The sequence below is a fragment of the Solanum pennellii genome, chromosome 1 (genome assembly GCF_001406875.1).
Source record: "Solanum pennellii chromosome 1, SPENNV200".
NCBI lineage: Eukaryota > Viridiplantae > Streptophyta > Magnoliopsida > Solanales > Solanaceae > Solanum > Solanum pennellii.
Genome location: NC_028637.1, coordinates 96,318,464 through 96,340,982, shown reverse-complemented (window position 1 = coordinate 96,340,982; position 22,519 = coordinate 96,318,464). Strand labels below are relative to the sequence as shown.

Below are 22,519 nucleotides of genomic sequence, written 5' to 3'. Positions count from 1 at the left end.
TCCCTTTTTAGTTATTTTCATTATGATTTAGTTTATTTTCTTATATTTGGACATCTATAATTGATATACTTTTATGTATTGAGTTCAATGTTTTATTTGTGATTTATATTAAAAAGTATATTTAAGAAATTTAATATATATTAAATTGCAAATATAACTTTTTTATGTTTCTAATTATCGACATAACCGATTAACCAAATCGAAAAAACCCAAACAAAAAAGAGAAAAACCAAACCAAACCAAATTTATTTTGGTTTGGATTAGGTTACACTTCTTCAAAATCAAAAAGCGAAAATCCAAACCGAATAGTATAAAACCGAACCGAAAAATCGAATGCAACACCCCTATATCACATTATTGAAATTGTATTATTATTTTCACAAATATAATAAAAATAAAAATACAATTTTAAAATAATTAATTTTCGATCAAACGAGTCTTTAAAATATATTTATTTCTTTCACATAAGTGAGGTAAATCAGTTTGAATTCCAAATTACTCATTCAACGTTATTATCATTATCGATCATAGCCATCTCATAAATCTAACTTTATATAACAACTTTTTTCTTCACTTTTCCTAACAAAATGATAAGAAAAAAGTTGAAAATTTAAATACTATTCTTAATTATCTTTGTTCAATGAAGATTTCTTTTCCTAATTACGTTTCATACCGTCCTTCTTACTAATGCAAAGTGAAATCATTAAATTCTTTTTATTAGTTTTCTATTTAATCAATAACATTACCAACTTGTTATATAGGTCTTTTATGAGTTTTTGGTAGATTTCCCCTACTAAATTAAATGATCTATAGAGACAATTACAACTCTAGACCAACAATTATTGAGTACCAATAAATTACAAAAACCTATATTTCTAAGCTTGTTAAAATTAAAATAAAACCATAAAATTCAATCAAATCGATAAATTATATCAGAATTTAAAAACGCTTTATCGAACTGTTACTTAACCATGATATTAAATAGAAATTAAATAAAATAGATTAGCTACTATAAATATTTTTAACCAAGCAGTCAAATGTATAACGTCAATAACAAGAAATATCCAAGGGCGGAGGATTATGTGCCGATTTTATCACTATCTTTGTGGAAAGGGTTGTTTTTGATTGACCTCGACTCCCTTTAAATTCCAGTCTTGTCCTTGTAATTTTCACATAATTCCACATATACCCCTCTTTCAACCTATCCCTATCATCTACAGCTACTAGTAGTATTGTACATGAAAACAAATACAGAACTACAAGTCAATTTCTACCCAAAAAAGGGCCCTTTTTCTCTTTCTCAACGCCTATGAATCCAATGCTCATACGTTTTTGTCTGATTACAACTTAACTCAAAATCAAGAAAATTGGGGGAAAAAAAAATACCATTTTTTGTCCAGAGGGGGTGGGGGTGGGGGGTCTGTGGTGTCATGGTGACAGTGATGATGAAATCTATAAGTTGATGAAATCTGATTTGGGAAAAAAGATTGAATTTTGAATAAAGAAAAGAGGAAAAAAATGCAAGGAAGAAGCGGAAAACTTTTTCCCTTAGTGGGAAAAAGCTCCATTTGTGTTGTGGTTGATTGGTCCCACCATTAGAATCCCAGGTGTCAAGAACTCTTCCTTCTTTTCTCTATAGTCTATACATTATATGTCATCATCACCCCCACCCCCCACCCCCACAGTAGCATCTTTCTTTACTTTTCAGTGTCAAGATTGCTTTTTTTTTTACTACCTTGCTTGGTCTTTAATGGCTGCCCCACAAACCCACAGCTAATTTTCTTTGTGTAAATACGTGGGTCGGTGTTTTAGTTATCTGGGGTTCTCTCTTTAAGTCTTTTTGGTCGGTATTGGATACCCTTATAGCTCAAAGTGAAAAAAAAAGAAGACCCTCTCTGGTTGATAAAATCTCCCTTGATATTGTTTATAGGGGAAAAAAGAGTTTTTTTATTCTCTTCAAAACGTGTCAAAGGGGAAGTTTTTGTTGTTTGTGATGGTTACCTGATTAAGTTTTCTCTTAAATTGCATGATTCATGTGATAAGGAAGTTCCAATCTTGGTGAAGATCCTTTTGTGGGTGCCTCTTAATTGATGAAAAAAGGTGACTTTTTTGTTTCATTGATAAAAAGAGTGATTTTGGGTTTTTCAAGTTTCTGCCGACAAAAATAATATTACAAGGATGATGATGATGATATCTTTGAGGTCTTTATGAGTTGCTGATGCCACATTTTGTATCAAACAGTTTTTTCAATAGTTGAAGGGTCATTTTGCTGGTAAAGTTGGAAGTTTTTGCTCTTTGTATAGAAAAAAGTATTGATCCCTTTGAAGATATCCTTGGTGTAGTGGAGTCAAATTTCTTTACATGTAGTGAGTGTTTTTGGGGGAATTGCATTGTCCTTATTGGATGTAGTGTTAAAGATTGTTCTTGAAAAGGAAAAAAAAATAATTTTTGATTCGTTACCAACTAGGCAAGTCTACAGTTCCTTTAACTTTACTCTGTTGGGAAACTTGTGGAGTTGAAGAGGGAAGTTGGTTTTCTTGGAAGTACACTTTGTGGTATAGTTTATGTCTTCTTCCTTGTTTTCTTTGTTTGCTTGGGTTGCAAAATTTTGGTAAATTTTTTCCATTGTTTCCTTTATCAACCCTTTTCACTATTGATCAACTGCTACGATCTAGGAAGCATCTCGGTTAGTCCTAGTGAAATTTCACATTTTGTATGTTAGTTGAATTTCGTGATCCTTCCATTCTGTTTGTTACAAACTTTTTATTGCTTTCAGTGGAAGAGATCTCAAGTCCATTGGAAATAATTATAAGATGTTTCTAACTATGATCTTTAGTGGCTCTTTAGCTGCATTCATTTGCTTGGGAGTTAATGGTGTTTCAATTTTCTTTCTTGGATTCAGAAGCTTAGGGAGTTTCCAATTGTTATGGCCTTAATCTAAGTTCTTTTTTCTTCTTGTGTAGATAGGCTATTGTAGTATCAACAATTTGAATAGAGTGCACTGAAGTCAATAAGTTAACGAATATGGCAAAGAGATCACATCGCCATGCTCTGAGATATGAGAAGGATCGAGCGGGTTGCATTTGGGGTTTGATTAGCATCTTTGACTTCCGCCATGGTCGAGCCACTAGAAAGTTGCTCTCAGATAGAGCGCGAGGAAGCAAACCAGTTCTTGGTAAGAATCTAGGTACTGTTTACTCTTTAAAGATGAATCCGTTTCTGTTCTTTGCTGGCAGCTTTCTACTATCCTGATGTCAATTCTCCAATCCCATCCTCGTGCCCAACAAAATCACATTATTTTGTCTTCAGCAGGTTCTGCTTCTTCAAGCTCTATGCAGGAAATACCAAATCCCAGTGATGATAGACTGAATATTGAGGTATGTTATCAGGATACTTTTGACTGTAAATTGAAATGTGATTCTTTTGGAACAGAAGATTTTGAAGGGAAAAAAAAACACGAGATGTTTAAACATTTCAGCTGATGTGTATCCATATGCTGGCATGATAAATGTATGGCATTTATGAATTTAGGATGATGAAGAAATTGAGGTAGCTGTACCTGATCCTAGAACAAGTGTAAAGGAGCTCATGGAAGAAGAAATGGTCAATGAGCAAAGCCTGAAAGATCAGTGCAATGGTTCTGAAATAGACACAGAAGATGTTGATTCACAAAAATCATGGCGTTCAAGAAAGAACAGTAGGCGAACACGCAGAGCTTTCTCCAGACCTAGTAATACACTCTCTCATGATTTGGATGATGCAGGAAATTTGAGGTCTGAAGCACCTTGTCATCAAGATTCTGGAGGGACGGCCCTCGATGATCTGGACATTGTAATGGAAGAACTCCGCCAGATTCATCAGAAAAATCGTAAGTTTGTGAAGCTCCGCCAAGGTTCACATAATGCTCATAAGAATCAGTCAGATCAGACTCACCCAGTTGTTGAAGAAAAGGTAAATGCAGCTATTGAGGTGTTTATCAATCAGAGATCAAGAAACAATAAACAATTGGGAGAAGATAACAAGACCCTCCAATCAAAAGAATTCATGGATGCTCTGCAGACACTAAGTTCAAATAAGGACTTAATCATGAGACTCCTACAAGATCCAAACTCAAGGCTGGTAAAGCAAATTGGAAGTTTGGAGGATGCTCAGTTTGAGGAAAAGCAGAGACCTAACTTGATTTTGGAATCCAATATGTCAGAGGAAAACCGTGTTCATGCAAAAACAGATGATGTCATAAACCACAAACAACGTAAGTTTTTCAGGAGGAGGAGCAAGTCTCAAGAAGTTTACCCTCCAATGGGAAATGAGACTCCCCGATCCTCAAGTAAAATTGTTATTTTGAAGCCTGGTCCAACAGGCTTGCAATCACCCAGTGCTCAAATCAATGTTAACACTCCAGCGCGCTCGCGATACACAGAGAAACATACTATTCAGAATGAAAGGAACACATCCCAGTTCTCATTTACAGAAATTAAAAGAAAACTCAAGCATGCAATGGGAAAGGATCGTCATGGGATCTCTCCAGAAGGAACCATCCGCCGATTTCCCTCAGAGCAGTTAAAGCGATGTAACAGTGACAGAGGGGTCTTTGGAGAAAATTTAGGATGGAGTTCTCCTAATAGAGACCATTTTTATACTGAAAAATTTGCTAAATCTCCTCTGGGAATGAAGAGCGGGGATAAGATAGTCAAGTCAAAAGGTGTTGAAGCAGTCACACTGACTGGGACTTCTGATGTTCCCAGGCCAGGAATGTCTAACATCTACATTGAGGCAAAGAAGCACCTTGTGGAGATGCTGGACAATGAAGATGAGACAACAGAGGTGAGTAGTGGACATTTGTCTAAATCCTTGGGGAGGATACTTTCATTTCCCGAGTACAATAGTTCACCTGGCTGCAGCCCGAGAAATAACAGCAAGGATGGCATGCTACCTTTCCAAGTGAGAAAGCCTCTTACTGATTCTATACAGGTAGAGACTGATGACAGACTCCAGCATGTACGAGAAGACCATGTTACGGGTCCAAGTCCATCCAGCCAAGACTTAGAGATAGAATCTAGCTGTTCTGACAAGTATCCTAATGAGAGCACCAAGTCTGCCAGCACAAATCTAGAGGTTCCATGTGAAAATGGGAACACAATGGATGAAATTGCTGCTTCAACTGATCATACAAGTCCTGAAGGTATTCTTCTCTTGATCATCCCTTGAATCTAGGGAACATTTCATTTACAATTCACTGTTCGCCCATTTTAAAATCTATTATTGTGTAAGCAATATCTAAATTATTGCAGGAGATCTAACTGAAGAAGCAATCAAAACCAGATGCCAAGTAGAAGGTGAAATCTTGAGTGTTCCAATTGACAGAGAAATCCAAATTGATGGTGATGCGACCAATGCAGTGGATGATGGAAACTCTCCCCATGGATTTGAATTGTCATTTGACTGCTTAAAAGAAGTAAGTAGTGCTTGCTAGTACTTTTGTTGCCTACTTTTTGGTATTTCTAGTGTACATGCATATGCATTGCACATTGAATCAACTGAAGATATAACAATAACTTTTTTTTCAATTTTTTAAAGTTAGTTATATCATATTCAAATAAGTTAGTCTCTGGGATATCACAGAAGAAAATGATTAATGAGAGCTTTCTGATCATGCAGTTTTGTTTTCTTCAACCTCCTGTCTTTAAGTAAACACTCATCATTTTATGAAAATGATAAGGTTGTAACACGTAATTGTATTTTTCATGATAAACCTTTTTTTTCAAGTTCCCGGTCAATATGCGCAGCATATTTCTTTATATGATAACAATTTGTGGTCACAAATAAGATTCTAAAAAGAGAGTTAACTTTCTTGTTGTACTCCATCTATGATTTCTTACAGTAATTCCTTTGTATATATAGGTCAACAGTTATTATTTTGGTTGATTACCTTTCAAAATAATTGGGTAGTCTTAAGTTAAGATCTGCGTCTTCTTGTGGTGGTGCTACAACAAGTTTGACTTATGAAATCATCAACTAATATGAAATGTGAACTAAAACTCTACTACCTGTCATGCTAAACTAGTTCTCAGGCACGTGTATTTTATGCTAATTAGTACAAATTTCTTAAAATAATAGAGAAGAGATGAAGAGATTGAGCAGATGTGAGAATTTCAAAAAAAATGACCAAGCAAAATAAGTCCCATAATATAAAATAAAGTCTGAAGATGTAAAATGCGCAAGCAATGAACAACAAAGAAAAAAAAAGAACAAAAATTATTAAGAGCAAAACAAAGGTCTAAGAAACTAATATAAAAAGAATATAACTTTGTTGCAGAAAGTGCGACGGATACACCAAATATTAAGTATTTTAAAAAAGAAAGCATGTAATAATTTGAAAATACCCCGAAGGCTAAAACTATTGTTTTATGGAAGGTTAAAGAACATGAAAAAAAAAATTTAACTGATGGAAGCTAAAAAGAAGTAGAAAATAATATTAATTTAAGATGATAATGTAAGAGTTAAAGGCACAAGATTAATGAATATTATTAGAGTATAAGTGATGAAAATGAAGAGGTGTAGGTAGTTATGAAGTTGATTTTAAATGAAAAGTGATTTTTTAAAATGATATTAAAAAACAAAATAAATTAATAGATAAGGAGCATTTTCACAATCCAACTTTTGACTTAGATTGTTCCCACTTTTAGGTATATATATTATGACATGATTAGTGGGACTTTAACAAGTAGCGAAAATAACATTAAGGAAGCTCGTTCCGAATATAAAAAACATGCCCTTGAAAAATGTTGAAGAAATAACGTGCACTTTTCTAAGGTGCTACAATATCTAAAATCATGGAGTGTCTTTATTTCAGCATCCATCTGGGAAGGATCAAAATAGTCTATCTTCTTCACCAGCCTCACCTGCAGAGTCTTCAAGCCTCGTGAAAGTTGAAGATCCTGACAGTGCAGTTGATAGAAAGGAGCGACCTAGTCCCATATCAGTTCTTGAGCCATTATTCTTAGAGGATGATGTCAGTCCTGCAAGCACCATATGCCGACCAGGTTAGACATGTTTTACCAAGATTTTCTTAAACAAAGATCTATCATTTGTTTATATGCTCACCAACCTGAAATGTAGTTCAATTGCATACAGTTGATCCAGAAATTCAACCACGGAAAATCCATTTCGAAGAACCAGTGTCTTCCATCAGTGAACAAGATTGTCCAATAGTTTGTTTTGAAAATGAAGAATCTGCTTTTGAATATGTAGAAGCAGTTCTTCTTGGCTCAGGATTAAGTTGGGATGAGTTTCTCTTAAGGTGGCTTTCTTCTGACCAGATTCTTGACCCATCATTATTTGACGAGGTAGAGTTATTTTCAAGCCGTTCTTGTCATGATCAGAAGCTCCTTTTTGATTGTGCAAATGAAGTTCTTAAAGCAGTATGTGAGCGATATTTTGGCTGCAACCCCAGAGTGTCACTCGGTAAACATAACATTCGACCTGTTCCAAAAGGGATGGACCTGATAAATGAAGTATGGGAGGGAGTAGAATGGTATCTTCTCCAATATTCAGCTCCTCATTCTTTGGAACAGCTTGTCAAAAAAGACATGGAAAGATCTGGGACATGGATGAATCTCCGATTGGATCTTGGACATATCGGAGTTGAGATGGGGGAGATTATCCTAGAAGAGCTGATGGATGACACAATTTTGAGCATTTCTGGTGATACTTTGGAGTGTGCAGAAGATGTTCTCTTACCAGTCACGAGTGAAACTGAGAGTAGCGTGGACCAGTAACCAGACCTGTCTCTCTGTAGAAACTAAGAGAAGGCTTCCCTTGACTCTAGATAACGAAGTAGACCATGCTACTCTTGTGAACCAAAAATGCCATAAAATCTTGAAATCTCAACTAATCATTTCACCTCTCATCTAGCTACTTGCCTAGAGTGCTTCAAATACACTCTCTTCTAGTACTTACTTTTATGACAATAGTATAACAGACTTCCATGCAAAAGTTAAGCCAATAAAGTATAATGTGTGGCACCAGGGATCAGAGAACTCCCTCATTGATTCAATTGCTTTTTAAGAAATCAGATGGTGCTAGTTCCTCCTGGGGAGAATGTCATATGACATGTAGAATGTGTTTTGAGTGGTTTGTTAAAGTGTGTTTTACCTACATATATTTAGATTTTCCTTTTCTTTTTGCGTGGCAGATTGGTTGTTGAGGCTTTGGTGTTTGACACAGGTCATCCTTTTTTAGTCCCTTTTTTTCTCTTAGATAGTCTTTTTCTCTTGTAAGTACAAAGTGATTGTAACTGAAAATTACATCAAAGTAGAAAAGAAAGAAATAATATATTGACATGGTTGTTTGTATCACTCTTTGATTGCTCATGTATCTCTTAAGCTACTGTTTTCAATTTGTTTCAATTTAGACAAGTCATATTGAACCAAATTTGCAAAAAAGAACTCTTCTCAACTAGCTCACATAATTGCTACTTTGGTAGTACTTATGTTGTCCAGTCTTTTAAAATCGAAAATAAAATGAAATCTACTATGGCATTAGTCAAAGGTTATGGTATAGTATCACTTCGAAATGAGAATATTAATGTCATTACAACGCATGATAAAGTTAAACAAATGTTCTCATCCCTGAGTACTACCCTCGTATTGCAACATTCACAAAAAAGTATTTGCAGCTAAAAGATTAAAGCAAGAGTAAAAGTGCAACACTAAAACAGTAACTAGACTAATCATCACTCTTTGCCTGGTTATATGCTCATCAGAACAAGCTTAAAAGTACCAAATATGATGTGTCCTTTGTGTGTTTGAGCATCGTTGCAGAAAAGATTTACTTCATTCCATTAACTACAATCAAAAGAGAACAAAAATGAGAGAATGACATGTTCTCTAAAAGCATTTGTCACCAAACGCACACGCTGGAGATGGGAGTTGGGGGAGAACATTTTGTTGAGAAATAAACACCACTGACAAAACAAACTGCACCCTACATACAAAATGGCCACAAGAAACGACGGCGGAGAATTTTATACTATGGTAGAACTCCAGCACATCTCGAAGTATTCATTGCTGGATGATGCAAAGTCACTTCTTTTTTTTTACTTGCAGAGTCGAGGGCAAAGGTGCAGGCCTCTTCTTGGTAAAAGCTTTTGATTTGCTCTCTGATTCATCTTCATCACTTTCTTCATCAACTTTCCCGTCTTTGTCGGATACTGTTGATGCTTCAGAGCTCTTCAATTTTCTTCTTTTCTCAGCATCCAATTTAGCACGTAGCCTTCTTTCAGCGGGGTCATTTGAGAGTACTGTTTGTGATTGACGTGGAACTGCAGCACCAATTCCAAGTCTGCAAAGACCTAAGAAATTAACCTCAGGAATTTCATCAAAATCATAGCCATGTTGAAGATCTTTACCTGGGTGGTCGACTCTCTAGAACAACCACAGTTGGGTTAGCATCATTAGAAGAGTCACCCATACTGTTGACCCATTGCTCAGCCTGCAAATGTATCAACATATTCAAACAATAATAACAGTTGATATTCACTAGTTATTGCGTAACAATAACGATCAATGAAGGTACCTATACAACTTCAAGGATGTAGCTGTAGCATTACATAGGGAAAAGAAAAGATATCTTGGAAAAATACTGAACTACAATCATGCTCCCCTTCATGTGGTATGTAACTCACAGGAAGAACCAATCATTGGACCTTTTAAATTTTTGAACTTCTGGACCAACCAACATTCTTTCAAAGATCTGATTTAAGGAAACGGGAATCTGAGCTATGCTGTTTCTCCTTTTCTGGAATTTCATGCCAAGACGAAGAAGGTTAAGCAGGCTTTGACTCTATGGAGTAAAGAAGCTTATGGAAATATTTTCCAGAAAATCTCCACTCTCGAGGACGTGATAGAAAGTAAAGGACATTCAGATGGAGATAAGGCATTCAGGTCAGAACAGAGAAGAACTTCATAGAGCCCAGGCAGATTTGAGAAGGTATATGAGCATGGAGGTGGATCTCTAAACAGCCTCCTATACTACAGGTTGTTTTCTGGGTGATTCCAGAAATTATTGTGGGAAATGTGGAAAAGAAGGAATACCATACAACCTACAACAAGATGGCTTACCAAGGGCAACTGAATATCAATCAGTTAATCCAAACCAATTTTCCTTGGTTAACATCAGTACCTACACATACAATACTTGACAGAGTACAACCTAGATTACATCACTGTGTGGTCAAGTGGGAAAGGCCGACAAGAGGTAGAGTAAAAATCAACACCGATGGGGCAAGTCATGGGAACCCAGGAATGAGCACATGTGGTTTCTGCCTAAGGGGTGACAATGGAGATTTAATTTATGCACAAGCAGGACAGCTGGGAGAATCCACTAGCATAATGGCAGAAACTAAGTCATACATGAAGCACTGAACTACTGTTACACACTTGGATACACAAATGTGAGTCTGGAAACAGACTCTATGATTCTTAAAAACAACTTAACAAATATGTGGAAAAATTCTTGGGAAATGACTCAACTAATTGAAAGAGCCAAGGAATGGATGCAACAATACAAGTTGAGATCACACATACAATTGGAGAAGGCAATATGGAGGCAGACTACATCACCAGCATATGAGCACGAAGGGACCACACATTTCCACAATTTTCAGGAACTACCAATCAGAGGGAAACAACTTATCAATAATGATAAATCGGAAATTCCTTACATCAGAGTCAGGAAAGGAGGATTCAAAACGATAGTATCTCTGAGAATCATTGAAAAATCAAACCAAAACAACATTAGCGGTACAAGAAATGATCTATTACAATACCAACACAGGGTGGAGTTTAATCGAAACAACAAAGATAAATCACAAATAGAAACTTCCAAGAAAGAAGACAAAAAATAAGAAAGCTGGAAAGAACACCACTAAGAAAGAAGCAGCAAGGAAGGACAAAAAACACCTGGGAAACAAATATATCAACGTCGGAGGACAGATCGGAAGTGGAAATGAAGGAAACAAAAATAGAGCTGACCTACAATCTTGGAAACAACAATCGACACAGCAGGAGACATGGATGCTCAATCTTCAGAAATTCAATGGAAAAAAGTCAACATTCACAGAACTCCATCAGTGGGGAAATTGAAACTTGAACAAAAGGAGGAATTGGAAGAGATGAAGTCCATCAAAGACCCTAACCATCAAAAGTTTGAAAGCCGACAACAATGATTAGATTTTATCAGAAAGATTAGATTTTGATTTACTTTCCTTTTCTTGTTTTTGTTTTATTTTTTCTTTAGCTCTAATTTTATTTAGTCCAGATCCATTTGTGGGCTGACCAAACTTTGTTCATGTTCTTTATAGATTTGAATGAATAAAATTGGCCCACAGTGCCATATTTAATTTATAAAAAATTACAACAATGTGAATACCAGTCATAGTACCTCTGAAATTTTGAAAAGGAAAAGATCTGACATAGCGGAGTACCAGGTTAGCTTGAGTGTATGAAAGTATCAATGGTCAGTAAGATAAATATGAGGGGAACTATGGCAAGTTCCCAGTATTTTTGTTTTTTTTGGCTATACTACCCACCCCACCCCCACCCGCTTTTTTTAATAGAAATCTAAGAACATCATTACCTCATCATCTGATAGAAGTCATTGTATCTCCTGCTTTAGATCAGGTAAAATTCAGGACCTTAGGGATGCTACAGAAGTACAGAACAGAACTTGCTACCTTTAGTGCCTATGCATCTTACATTTGAAAGAGTCACCCTCCAAGAAGTTCAAACCAGACATATGACCCACTCATAGCCAATTAAACACATCTCACTTTCATCTTAGATAGTATAAGGAAGGACTCTCACCAATTTGAATGCCTTGTTCAATACAACCAATTGAGGACGTGAAGTTTTCTTTGATGACTCTTCCAAACTTGTTGTCATATTAAACCACCTAATCATCAAATCAATCATAACTGCACCATATTAGAACAATTACTTTAAAACAGAGTAGTTCTATCCGAACAGGAAGAGGAGAAGGAAACCGTACCAGGTAAGATACAACAGAATGCCCTATGAGTTACTCTGTGATGGGTTCTAGACCACAACCCAAGTGACGCTTTTCTCAGCCCTGTAAAATATGCTGACATTCTCAGTGGGATCAAAAATACTCGCAACAAATTGATCATTTGCCAAAACAAGTCGTGTACATCAAATGCAGAAATGCTGGCCCTTCCCTCTCCCCCACAAAAATATTCTCTTTCTTTTCTACGGTTCATAAAAGCAAAAAATAAAGGAAAAGAACTTTTCAAAGACCAATTATGTTGTAGACGAGCGGAAAAAAGCCATAAACAAGCAGGGTGATCCATTTTCCACAGCAAGTGATCAACAGGTTTATGCATATCGTTAATTATATCATATTAGTCACATAGAAACACATAGCACTCATGTACAATAAATAACTAATAAGACATTAAAATATAGGAGAGAGTCAGCAGCAAGACTTAGAAGAAGAAAAGCCTGACTCTGCAATATCTTAATCCCATATTTTCTATTGGACTTCAGATTCTGCAAAAAATCACATAATAAAAATCCTTGACATAGCAAAAAAGTAGCATGCATGTCTACAATAAAATTAAATAGCAGCGCAGCCAGAATCAAACCAGGGAAGGAGGAAAGGCTCATCAAAGTATCAAACAGACAGCATAGAACTCATCAAGAAAAGAGAACCTGAAAAATAGACCTACTGAGAACTCAAATATAGAAGATCTAAGAACTTAAGAAGCAAGCAGTTAACAGAAGCTGAGAACTCATGAGTGATGCAGGTTCTATACTCAAGGTTTTTTCATCAGTTCTCAATTCTTACTTTAAGCCCCTGATTTTCTTCTAAAAACATAACTTGCCTTAATAAGTGTTCAATTGTTGTCCACAAAATAGAGAAAGACAAGAATACATGTACAGAGCGTGTCTGATGCATGAACTTTGTCCAACTACACAGCCCAAAACCCGGCGCCCATGCTTCATAGGTGAACATAAGCACAATGTTCCCCTCGCACACCCATTTGCCCGGGGTCTGATATTACTATAGCTGTCATAGTTGGGTTTATTTATCCTCTCTAGATTCACCTGATTCATTTCTGAACTTCGTCAGCTCCATGACTCTTAATTAACAATGTAAAGGAGCGCGGACCTTTTTCTACTAAGCTTTTGTAACTATTACACATCTACTTGATGCCTGCAATAGAACTAATTACTTTATCAAAAAAAAAACATAATAATAATCCAGATTACTTGTTGATTGGAAGCACAGTGGTTAAATGCATTTTCATAGAGCTTCCATTTTGATCCCTACTATCGATGCAACTTAGTCCACCGCAGAAAGAAAACATGTGACTGGACGCTAATATCCTATGCCTATTCCTACATTTGACACTATTTTATTTTTGGAATCCAATATATGGCACAATTTTGAAGCATTCTTTCGTCATTATGTTGAAACCTACTTTAAGCTCACAAGTAGGTTGGGCATTCGGTCGATTTGGTCTGGTTTGTAAGTTTAGGTTCGGTTTAACCAAATTTAATAAATAGTGGAAAAAATTAAAGAAAGTTAATTTATTTATACTTATAAAGGATGGATAGTAGTCACTAATTTACTGTAAGCCTCATTAGGATCAAATGCTTTGATGTCCTCTACATACAAATGCACCGGAAAATAGCCACAAGCATGCTTACAGATGTACACTAACAGTAACTAAAACTCTAAAAGATGATAGACATTAGACACTCGTGACTCAACACTACTTCATCAATACTTATTTAACACAAATTTTAAAAAGAGTTGCCTGTAAATAACTTTATTACAAATAGACGAAGTACATTAAAGTTCACAAAACACACAAATGATCACATAGGTGCATACTTGCACTCGATGATTAAAACAACAATAGAAGACGCTGGACGCAATACATGTTTTTTATATTCTTGCCATGGACCCTTCGGGGTGGCCCACTGGTTTGAGCTTGGCACTTCCATGCTGGAGGTCTCAAGTTCGAAATCCCTTGCCCGCGAAAGCAAGGGCTTTGCCTTTTGGGTCGATCTCGTCACACCAGACTTGCCTAGTGCGAGTTACCTCTCCTATGAGGTTTGCCAGCTATTGCATAGGAGCAGGGGTTACCCTGTGCGCGCGCACCCAAAGGTTAACGACTGCAGGTTTTCCTTGAAAATTTGAAATTTAAACGTTCTCTGCAGTTGCTACCTATAAAGGTATATTAGCAGAAGTAACGGACATTTACTTCTATTTATATAAATCTTAAACCTTACAAAGGTACTTGGGCAGAAGATGCTTGATTTTTAATTCCTAGATTTATCATAACTATGCACATACATTGCACATAGAAATCCAAGAAATTCACTAACATAGAAATCCCACAACTAATGTAAACTCAGTGAATCTTACGTTTCCACCATTTCTCAACAATACAAAAATAATAACTAATCCAACTACACCAATTTGCACATGTTGCAGTCAAAAGATACGGAATGGCCTGATTAACCATCATTGATAGTCCGAAAAAGTAAGAGAAGGAACTAGATCTACCAGCAGTCGACATCAAGGGTTTTGAGTGAAAAAAAAAAACACCTACAGATTCTAAATCACTAATGATCCTCTTACCAAACAGGTTGAAACATTTCTGGCAATGCCAACCAATAGTGAATAAATAACAGAACACCCAAAATAATTACCCATTATTAAAGTAATCTCAATTAATCAATCAATTAGGCCTCAATCCCAAACTAGTCGAAATTGACTTTATGAATCTTTACATCGACATCAAAACAAAAACTACAGATCCCAGATCACCAACGAGATCCTCTTCCCAAACTGATCAGACATTTCTCACAATGTCAAACGATAGTGAACAAGTTACAGAACGTCCAAACTAATTACCCAATATTCCAGTAATCTCATTAATCAATCAACTAGGCCTCAATCCAAAACTAATCATGATTGATTATATGATTCATTTATAACGACTTTTGAGTAAAGCTTAAAAAACTACAGATTCTAGGATTCATTTGCCCAAGAGAATTATGCACTTTTTTATGGAAAAAATTTCACTTTATTTGAAAAGCAGTGTTTGGTCATAAAAATCTAAAATACAACTTGAAGTTGTATTTGGAATTAAAAAAACACCCAAAACCTTGTTTTCACTTTCACTATATTTTCCTTTTTCAAATTTAACCCAAAATTTTTATTTTTCATAAAAATGACCCGCTTATTTATTTTACCAAATAAGTATTATTTGCAAAACCTATAACCAAACACAACTCCAACTTAAAAAATTCCAATGAAGTGAACAAATATTTGTAATAATATGTAGTAGCTCGAATATGGGATATTCAGTGTCATCAATAAGTTTCTAAGGCATTCTTATTCTTGCCAATGAGCCTATTCTATAGAGGTACTCAAACGAACACTCAAAGTAGGAGTGTAAGAAAAATATAACAGATATAAAATAAAAATATGAAATATAATTATTTCCCTTATAATTTGAAGAATAAATTCATCAAAACATCTATATATGAAAAAAATGTTGTAGTGACACTAAACAATTGATATTTAACTTCATCGTAATTTTATTCAAGGTCTTTGTTCAAATACTTATTACTCATATCTATAATTATTAGCCTTGGACTGAACATGTATATATTTGTTTTTTCTCCCATTGCTTTACAGTAAAGCTCGCGATTTATTTGCACTTAAAGCCCCAATGGACCTTAGAGCTCTTTTAAGCATTTTTTGCTTTTGATAACACAATATCTATTGTGAGATAATACTTTTTTAGAGCAGTTTGATTGTATATTTCATATAAATTAGTCAAGTAGGATTTTAAGAAATTGGGGGTCTAAATTATATTTTTAAAAAGCACATTCAAATTCTTCGCAAAGGATATGACCAGACATTACTTAAGCTCCAACTTAAAAATAATATATATGTATATAAAAAAAAACCTTGACCCGCTGACGTGGCGCCCTCACAATACAGAATTGCCTCTATTTTTTAAATTTACAATAATACCCTTCATCTCGCTTCCTAAACAACCTAACCCTTCACAACCGTCGCCCTCAACTTCCACCTTAAACCTCCAACCAAACATTATACTCCAGTTGTTGCAATTGTCCCTTACTCGTACCCTCACATTCCCTTCTTAACTTTTGACTATTCCTGTCATTCTGAGATTCTGCATCCAAAATAGTTACCAAAACCACCAGGATCAATTAGTTTTTGTACAGCCTCATAGAGACACAGAAGGTACTCTCCCCTGCCATGAATCCCGCAAACACAATACAAACGGAAACAGAACTATCCCTTGCTATGGACACCAAAGGTGCTAATTTAATTATAAAAGGATCGATCAAATTTTGTAAAACCTGACAGAAACGGAACTATCCCATGCTTTGGACACCAAATGTGCAAATTTACTTATAAAAGGATCGAATAAGTTTTATAAAGCCTCATAGAGACACGGAAGGTACTATCCCTTGCTATGGATCCGGAAGATGCAATAGAAACTGAAACGGAACTATGCCCTGCTTTGGACACCAAAGTTGCAAATTTACTTAAATTCTGCATCCAGCATAGTTACCAAGGCCACCAGGATCGAAAAATTTTCGTATAGCCTCATAGAGACACAAAAGGTACTATACCCTGCTATGGATCCCGAAAACGCAATAAATACGAAAATGGAACTATCCCCTGCTATGAACAAACAAAGGAACCAATTTACTTATAAAAGGATCGATTAACTTTTGTAAAGCTTCTTAGAGACACAAGAAGGTACTATCCAGTGCTATGGATCCTGAATACGCAATACAAACTGAAACAGAACTATCCCCTTCTATGGACACCAAAGGTGCAAATTTACTTAAAAATCTCCACGTTCAATCCAGGTTTGTCTTAACATGCTCCCTTCATTTCTAGCCCACCATCGGCTATTTGTTATATCCCGTGTCACGCTCCGCCTTAAATTGCATTCACCCGTTAAGCCTTAGTTATCATGTTTCCGTATGCTTGTGACTCCATTTGTTGTTGGCAGAACCTCCAACCCTTTCCTATCATTTTCATTCACCCGTTATGTCCATCTTAGCGATAGAGTCTGCCTAGACAATGATGCCTCCTCTATCGGCCAATATTTTCATCCCAAATATTTTTCCAAATTCCTTATAAGAGTATTATTCCTCTTTGTCGCCTACCAAGTCTCCCGCTATGGACGCAATGAACCTACTGCTTTGGACCCAAATAAACTTAAACAATTCCCGGCTCAATCCAGGTAAACATTCATTAACTTATCATTAACCCATTACGTCCATGTTACCACACATTCATTAAATTCCCATTCACCCATTATGCCCATGTTACCGCTAATCTGGACAATGGCGCCTCCTTGTGAGGTTCCTATTTCCTTGCTTTTTTTATTTTCCAATTCTTTACAAGAGTAGTATTCCTCTTAGTGTCCTTAAAGGACGCCTTCTCTGGATGCAAATAAACTACCTGCTCCAAAGGAACTGAAACACATCCCTGCACATTCATAAATTTAAGTGGCGCACTCTCACCCTCACACCCTTAATCTGAAATTCCATTCACCCGTTCAATCGTAATTTTACTGCCAAAATCTATAAAGGAGGAAAGAATCACATTCACCCCTTCAAACCTAACTCAACCTGATTTTCCATGAAGATCCCACACTATCACTTCTACTTCATTATTTTTGCTCACAATTAATATTGGCTTCTTCTTTTTCTTTAGTCGCGGAACTAACTCCACACCCACTCGAATGGGCACATGCTCACCTATGGAAACTGCGAATCAACTACTTGCGGAGACAACGCCCACTTGAGGGCCTTCATTCATTTAAGAAGCCTTCGTACATTCCACAAAGCTGCAATAACCACCAGGAGGAAATTAGCACTGGCTGCGGAACAATGTCGCATGTATTAATACATTATTATCTCCTGTTTACCTCATCACTTTGCACCCCTTTAACTTCCAATATACACAGTTGAACCCCAGAGGTTGCTTAATATTGACAGTGTTATGGCACTAAAAATGTATTTAGAACACATCACCTCCTAATATATTTGTATTACATTTCACCTCGAGTTATAATGGTAAATATCCTTTATTAGATCTTATGTTCTTTCATTAACATGATTTTACCAGAACAAGCTGACTCAATGGTCATTACCCACATTGTATACAATCAAACCTTCTAGGGGGGTAGGACGAACTTATTATAGCTCGGGCAATGTGTGCAAAACAAGCATGAATACTAACGAGGATATATTGTACCCGAAAATATTCCTAAATAACATACGATTCCTAGGCATCCCAAACCATGACATTCACTTGAAAGTTGGAAGCCCGGTTATACTTCTTAGAAATCTAAATCAAAGTGAAAACCCATGCAATGATACAAGATTAATTATACCACATCTTGGCATTAAGTCAGTTACTGCTAAATCATCTCTGGCAAGAACCTGGGCTCAAGAGTCACAATACCACGAATTATCACGTCTCCAAATGATTCAAAGTGAGCATTTAAACTTAACAGACGTCAACTACCTTTAGCACCCTGTTATGGTATGATAATCAACAAGAGTCAGAGACAAACTCTAAAGAGAGTTGATTTGTACATGCGAAAACAAGTTTTCGCACATGCGCAATTATATGTCACAATATTAAGTGTGACAACAAGACAAGGATTGACAATTCTCAATGCAGACGAGGACAAAGAAGACAATACGTTTATAAAAAATGTTGTTTATCTTTCAGAATGTACTTTCAAGAATTTTGGAAAGAGATAAGGTATTTCTTAACAATAAACCATTCAGTATGCCGATTCAAAATAAACAGTACAAAACTAATGGCACAACTGACTTATCCTACTAACTCATGTCCAGATAACTATCATACAAATGAGGATTCTTGATGGAGGTGGAATGCAAGTGCATCCGCACATAACCACGACTTATACTCTATACGGCATAGCCAATTAAACAAATGCAAACTCAAATGCAATTACAAACCTTGCAGGTGAGTAGCTTAACCATTTCTATGTATATAACACAAACAAACACATGACAAATAATGAATCATCATAGGAAAATTGAATGAGGAAGGTATGCAAAACACATAAACAAAAAAAAAGGAACTGACCAGACAGAACTTTTATGGTCACTTCCAGATAAGTCTTTTAGGGTATAAGTTTGGAGGGAATTATAACACCAAGGGGCAAAGTACATAATCCAACACTTGCGTGCATGCCTAACCAATTGAAGATCAACCAATGCACCTTCCAAATGTATATGAAAGTATACATTACATTACTAATGAGGCAAACTATGCTGGAGGAGCTTCAGGCTGACACCTGATTTGAGACGATAAAAAAGGGAATAGAATGTGGAAATTACAATTACTACTTGTAAAAGAAATGTATGTTTTATTTCTGTAGCTCACTATTGACCGACTCATGTACCATCACACATGAACAAAATTTCAAACTACGCCCTGCATACATAGGGGCCTTATTACATCAAAAAAAACATGCTATATACCATAGGGCGTTGTTTATACTGCACAAGCCTTTTAACCATGTCGACATACACTAATCTTTTTTTATCATATTCCATTCTCAAGTATCCTCAACCATCACGAACAAAAATTGTAACCCAACAACAGACCATAGACCGCAAGAAACAATATCAACCAAATTCGTGATGTGGATTTAACAATTTGGCTTCACACAGAATAATCAACTGTATTAATTAGGTAGATGCTAATGTTGGCCAGAGTCCGGGTGGATTAAATAAATGCTATATTACAAAACATTGTGATACTTAGAAATATATCAACAACACTGTCGTTGCAAAACATAATGTTACGATTACCGGACCTATTTGAACTAAATAAAACATAACACAATTAATGGGGTAATCAAACCCGCACGAAGCGCGGGTAGTTACCCTAGTTCCAAATAAAGTGAATAATATTTGGTTTTCATGGCAAAAGACCTACTAAATCACAAACGAGATTCTCTTCCCAAACTAGTTAAACATTTCTTGCAATGCCAAACGCTAGTGAATGAATAACAGAACGTCCAACATAGTTACCCACTATTACAATAATCTCATTTAATCAGTCAACTAGACCTCAATCCCAAACTAGTCGCGATTGATTATATGAATCCGTTATATCAACTTCAAGGATTTGAGTAAAGCAAAAAATCCTACAGATTCTAAAGCATAACGAGATCCTCTTCCCAAACTGGTACATTTCTCTCAATGCCAAATGATAGTCAATAAATAACAGAACAATACAGTAATCTCAACTAATCAACCATCTACGCGTCAATCCAAAGTAATCGCGATTGACTATATGAATCCGTTATATCAATGCCACACTTCATTTGTGCCCATTTCATTCCAACTCTAAATAATACTCCACATCTTTAAAGGCAACTTAATAAAAGGTTCTCTAAATAACACATATACACATACACACATACAAGTCATACAAATGACCACAGGTATTATAGTAATCAGAAGCCCAACAAAAATCATTACTCTTAACCCTGAAAGAGCAAATAAGTTAACTAACTATTTCAGGGGAGGAAATCAATGCCCACCCCTCCAAGTAACTTCAGTAGCATTAGTTAAACAGATGAGTAACTACTAAAATGCACAAATTTCCATAATTTCAAAAGATTAAACTCAATTAACCATACCCAGAATGTAACAAACAAAGCCCAACATAACAGACCCCAAAATAATTGAAAATTTTAAGCAGTTGTTTGATTAAACAAAATAGATCACCTGAATAAATTAAGAAACGCCAGAAACCGCGGAATCTACCACAGCCAATCACTTCTGATTCTCAAGATTACTGAATTTTGAAGAAAAAAAAAAGAGGGGTTTTTGAAACTGAAAGTGAAAGCTAGGGTTTTGGTCCCCCAACTCAAAAAAAAAAGAAAATAAAGAGGGGTAACAAAATTCAACGATTGCGAAGCAAAAGATTCAGATTTCAAGTCTAAAGATAGAAGCTTTGTAAGATTTCGAGATTGAATAAGAATTTTATCAAACGAATCGTATATAGATGTAGCAGTATTTCTTTGGTGTATGTATAGGTTTGATGTATAGATATATAGAGAAAGATAGGAACAGATTGAGTTAAAGATCAAAAGGTGTTCAAAACTGAAAAGATATCAAGAAACTGAATTGAATCTTTCAATTAAGATGTGAATGTGAACTCAGAACTGACTGAAGAAGAAGAGTTGCTGTTTCAGATTTGTATAAAAAAAATGGAGGACGAGGGAGAAATTTTTTATTTATAGACACCAGATTAACCGTGTAAATTTTAGGCAATATTTTTACACGCATTCCTATTTTATTTTTTTTGGGTTACTTACCAATATAATAAATAAAAATAAATTGTCTAATATTTAGAATTGATTCGAGAAAATTACTATTAGATTGGTGTTAAGTTCTAATAAATCATTATTAAAAAATTGCAAGTTGTAAATACTAAATTTCGAATAATTAAAGTTGTTAAAAGTCTAAATATATATTTTATTCGTTTATTTTGCTAAAATTATTTGGTTAATTATATTTTATTTTTGTTTATTTATGTACTTTGACTAATGGTTAACACTAAATTTTAAAGAGATAATTCAAAATTCAAATAATATTTTATCGCTAATTTAATTTTAAACTTTAATCACGATTCAAAATAAATTCATTCATTTGGTTTGTGACTATTATCCTTCCCAATCTCATATTACAAGCCTTTGGTAGATTTTTAGAATTTACTTTTGTGCAGAAAACAAACCTCTGCGTATATTATTTTAGGAAATCCTATCCAAATACATCAATATTCCTACCACATATATTAATTTACACTATTATCTGAAATAATTACATATTGTCCTCTTAATTAATAAGAATAAGGTACAAGTATTGTAACACTAAAACAAAATAAAATAAGAAATATAGAAAATAAAACAATAGAAATAGGGAGACAAAAGATGAGAGCATTTCTTATTCATCAATCTTCAAGTGTATACAATTTTAAGCCTTTTGTCTCTATTTATATAGACATACAAAAGGTTTAACATAAACATGATATTAACATGAATATAATAGGGAAGTTATGAAAGTGAATGGTTACTAGAATAATTGTTATAAAAGTGGAGGTTATGATCATCTTCATAATGAGGAAAGTAGTGGAGATAATGGGTGAGTGACTTTTTGGTGTAGTCGACATCTACACTATAATATTTTATAACACCAAGTACTTTTATATTATAATCGCAATATTAGAGACACACATAAATTTAGGAGAAAAAAAATTGTATATAATGACAAACTAATAAAATAAATTAATGTTATAATGACACTTTGATTTAATTGTACCCTGTCGCAAATTAATGCGAATTTCCCTTGTCACATATATAAATATATATATA

The 22,519-nt window shown here is 35.2% G+C and overlaps 2 protein-coding genes across 16 annotated transcripts; one reads left to right on the top strand and one right to left on the bottom strand.

Annotated features, from left to right (window-relative positions):
- The first annotated feature begins 1,340 nt into the window (after positions 1–1,340).
- LOC107007375 lies at positions 1,341–8,357 on the top strand. Of its 11 annotated transcripts, none has more exons than XM_027916152.1 (7): positions 1,341–1,607; positions 2,968–3,187; positions 3,310–3,377; positions 3,532–5,182; positions 5,292–5,455; positions 6,854–7,043; positions 7,120–8,357. In XM_027916152.1, the coding sequence occupies exons 2-7, from the start codon at positions 3,025–3,027 to the stop codon at positions 7,776–7,778; spliced, it is 2,895 nt and encodes a 964-aa protein (XP_027771953.1). In that variant the 5' UTR covers positions 1,341–1,607; positions 2,968–3,024; the 3' UTR covers positions 7,779–8,357. The 11 variants fall into 11 exon arrangements, with proteins under 11 accessions (XP_027771953.1, XP_027771940.1, XP_027771946.1 ...); XM_027916139.1 differs by having other exon boundaries at positions 2,964–3,187; XM_027916145.1 differs by lacking the exon at positions 1,341–1,607 and adding an exon at positions 1,659–2,100.
- Positions 8,358–8,555: 198 nt separating this feature from the next.
- Positions 8,556–21,365, bottom strand: LOC107008597. 5 transcript variants are annotated; one of them, XM_015207702.2, is made up of 6 exons: positions 20,871–21,365; positions 17,850–17,938; positions 12,049–12,129; positions 11,865–11,974; positions 9,410–9,492; positions 8,556–9,342 (listed from the first exon to the last, which is right to left on the bottom strand). In XM_015207702.2, the coding sequence occupies exons 4-6, from the start codon at positions 11,970–11,972 to the stop codon at positions 9,084–9,086; spliced, it is 450 nt and encodes a 149-aa protein (XP_015063188.1). In that variant the 5' UTR covers positions 11,973–11,974; positions 12,049–12,129; positions 17,850–17,938; positions 20,871–21,365; the 3' UTR covers positions 8,556–9,083. The 5 variants fall into 5 exon arrangements, with proteins under 5 accessions (XP_015063188.1, XP_027771977.1, XP_015063187.1 ...); XM_027916176.1 differs by having other exon boundaries at positions 11,865–11,952; positions 20,871–21,364; XM_015207701.2 differs by lacking the exon at positions 17,850–17,938.
- Positions 21,366–22,519: the final 1,154 nt, after the last annotated feature.

Bases quoted from the DNA above. Each gene is read 5' to 3' on its own strand.
- LOC107007375 (XM_027916152.1), top strand. From the start codon at position 3,025: ATGGCAAAGAGATCACATCGCCATGCTCTGAGATATGAGAAGGATCGA. The intron at 5,183-5,291 runs GTATTCTTCTCT...AAATTATTGCAG, and splicing joins TGATCATACAAGTCCTGAAG to GAGATCTAACTGAAGAAGCA. The intron at 7,044-7,119 runs GTTAGACATGTT...CCTGAAATGTAG, and splicing joins AAGCACCATATGCCGACCAG to TTCAATTGCATACAGTTGAT.
- LOC107008597 (XM_027916166.1), bottom strand. From the start codon at position 12,683: ATGAGCCTTTCCTCCTTCCCTGGTTTGATTCTGGCTGCGCTGCTATTT. The intron at 12,130-12,502 runs GTCTTGCTGCTG...CATATTTTACAG, and splicing joins TCAGGCTTTTCTTCTTCTAA to GGCTGAGAAAAGCGTCACTT. The intron at 9,343-9,409 runs GTAAAGATCTTC...AGGTCTTTGCAG, and splicing joins CTAGAGAGTCGACCACCCAG to ACTTGGAATTGGTGCTGCAG.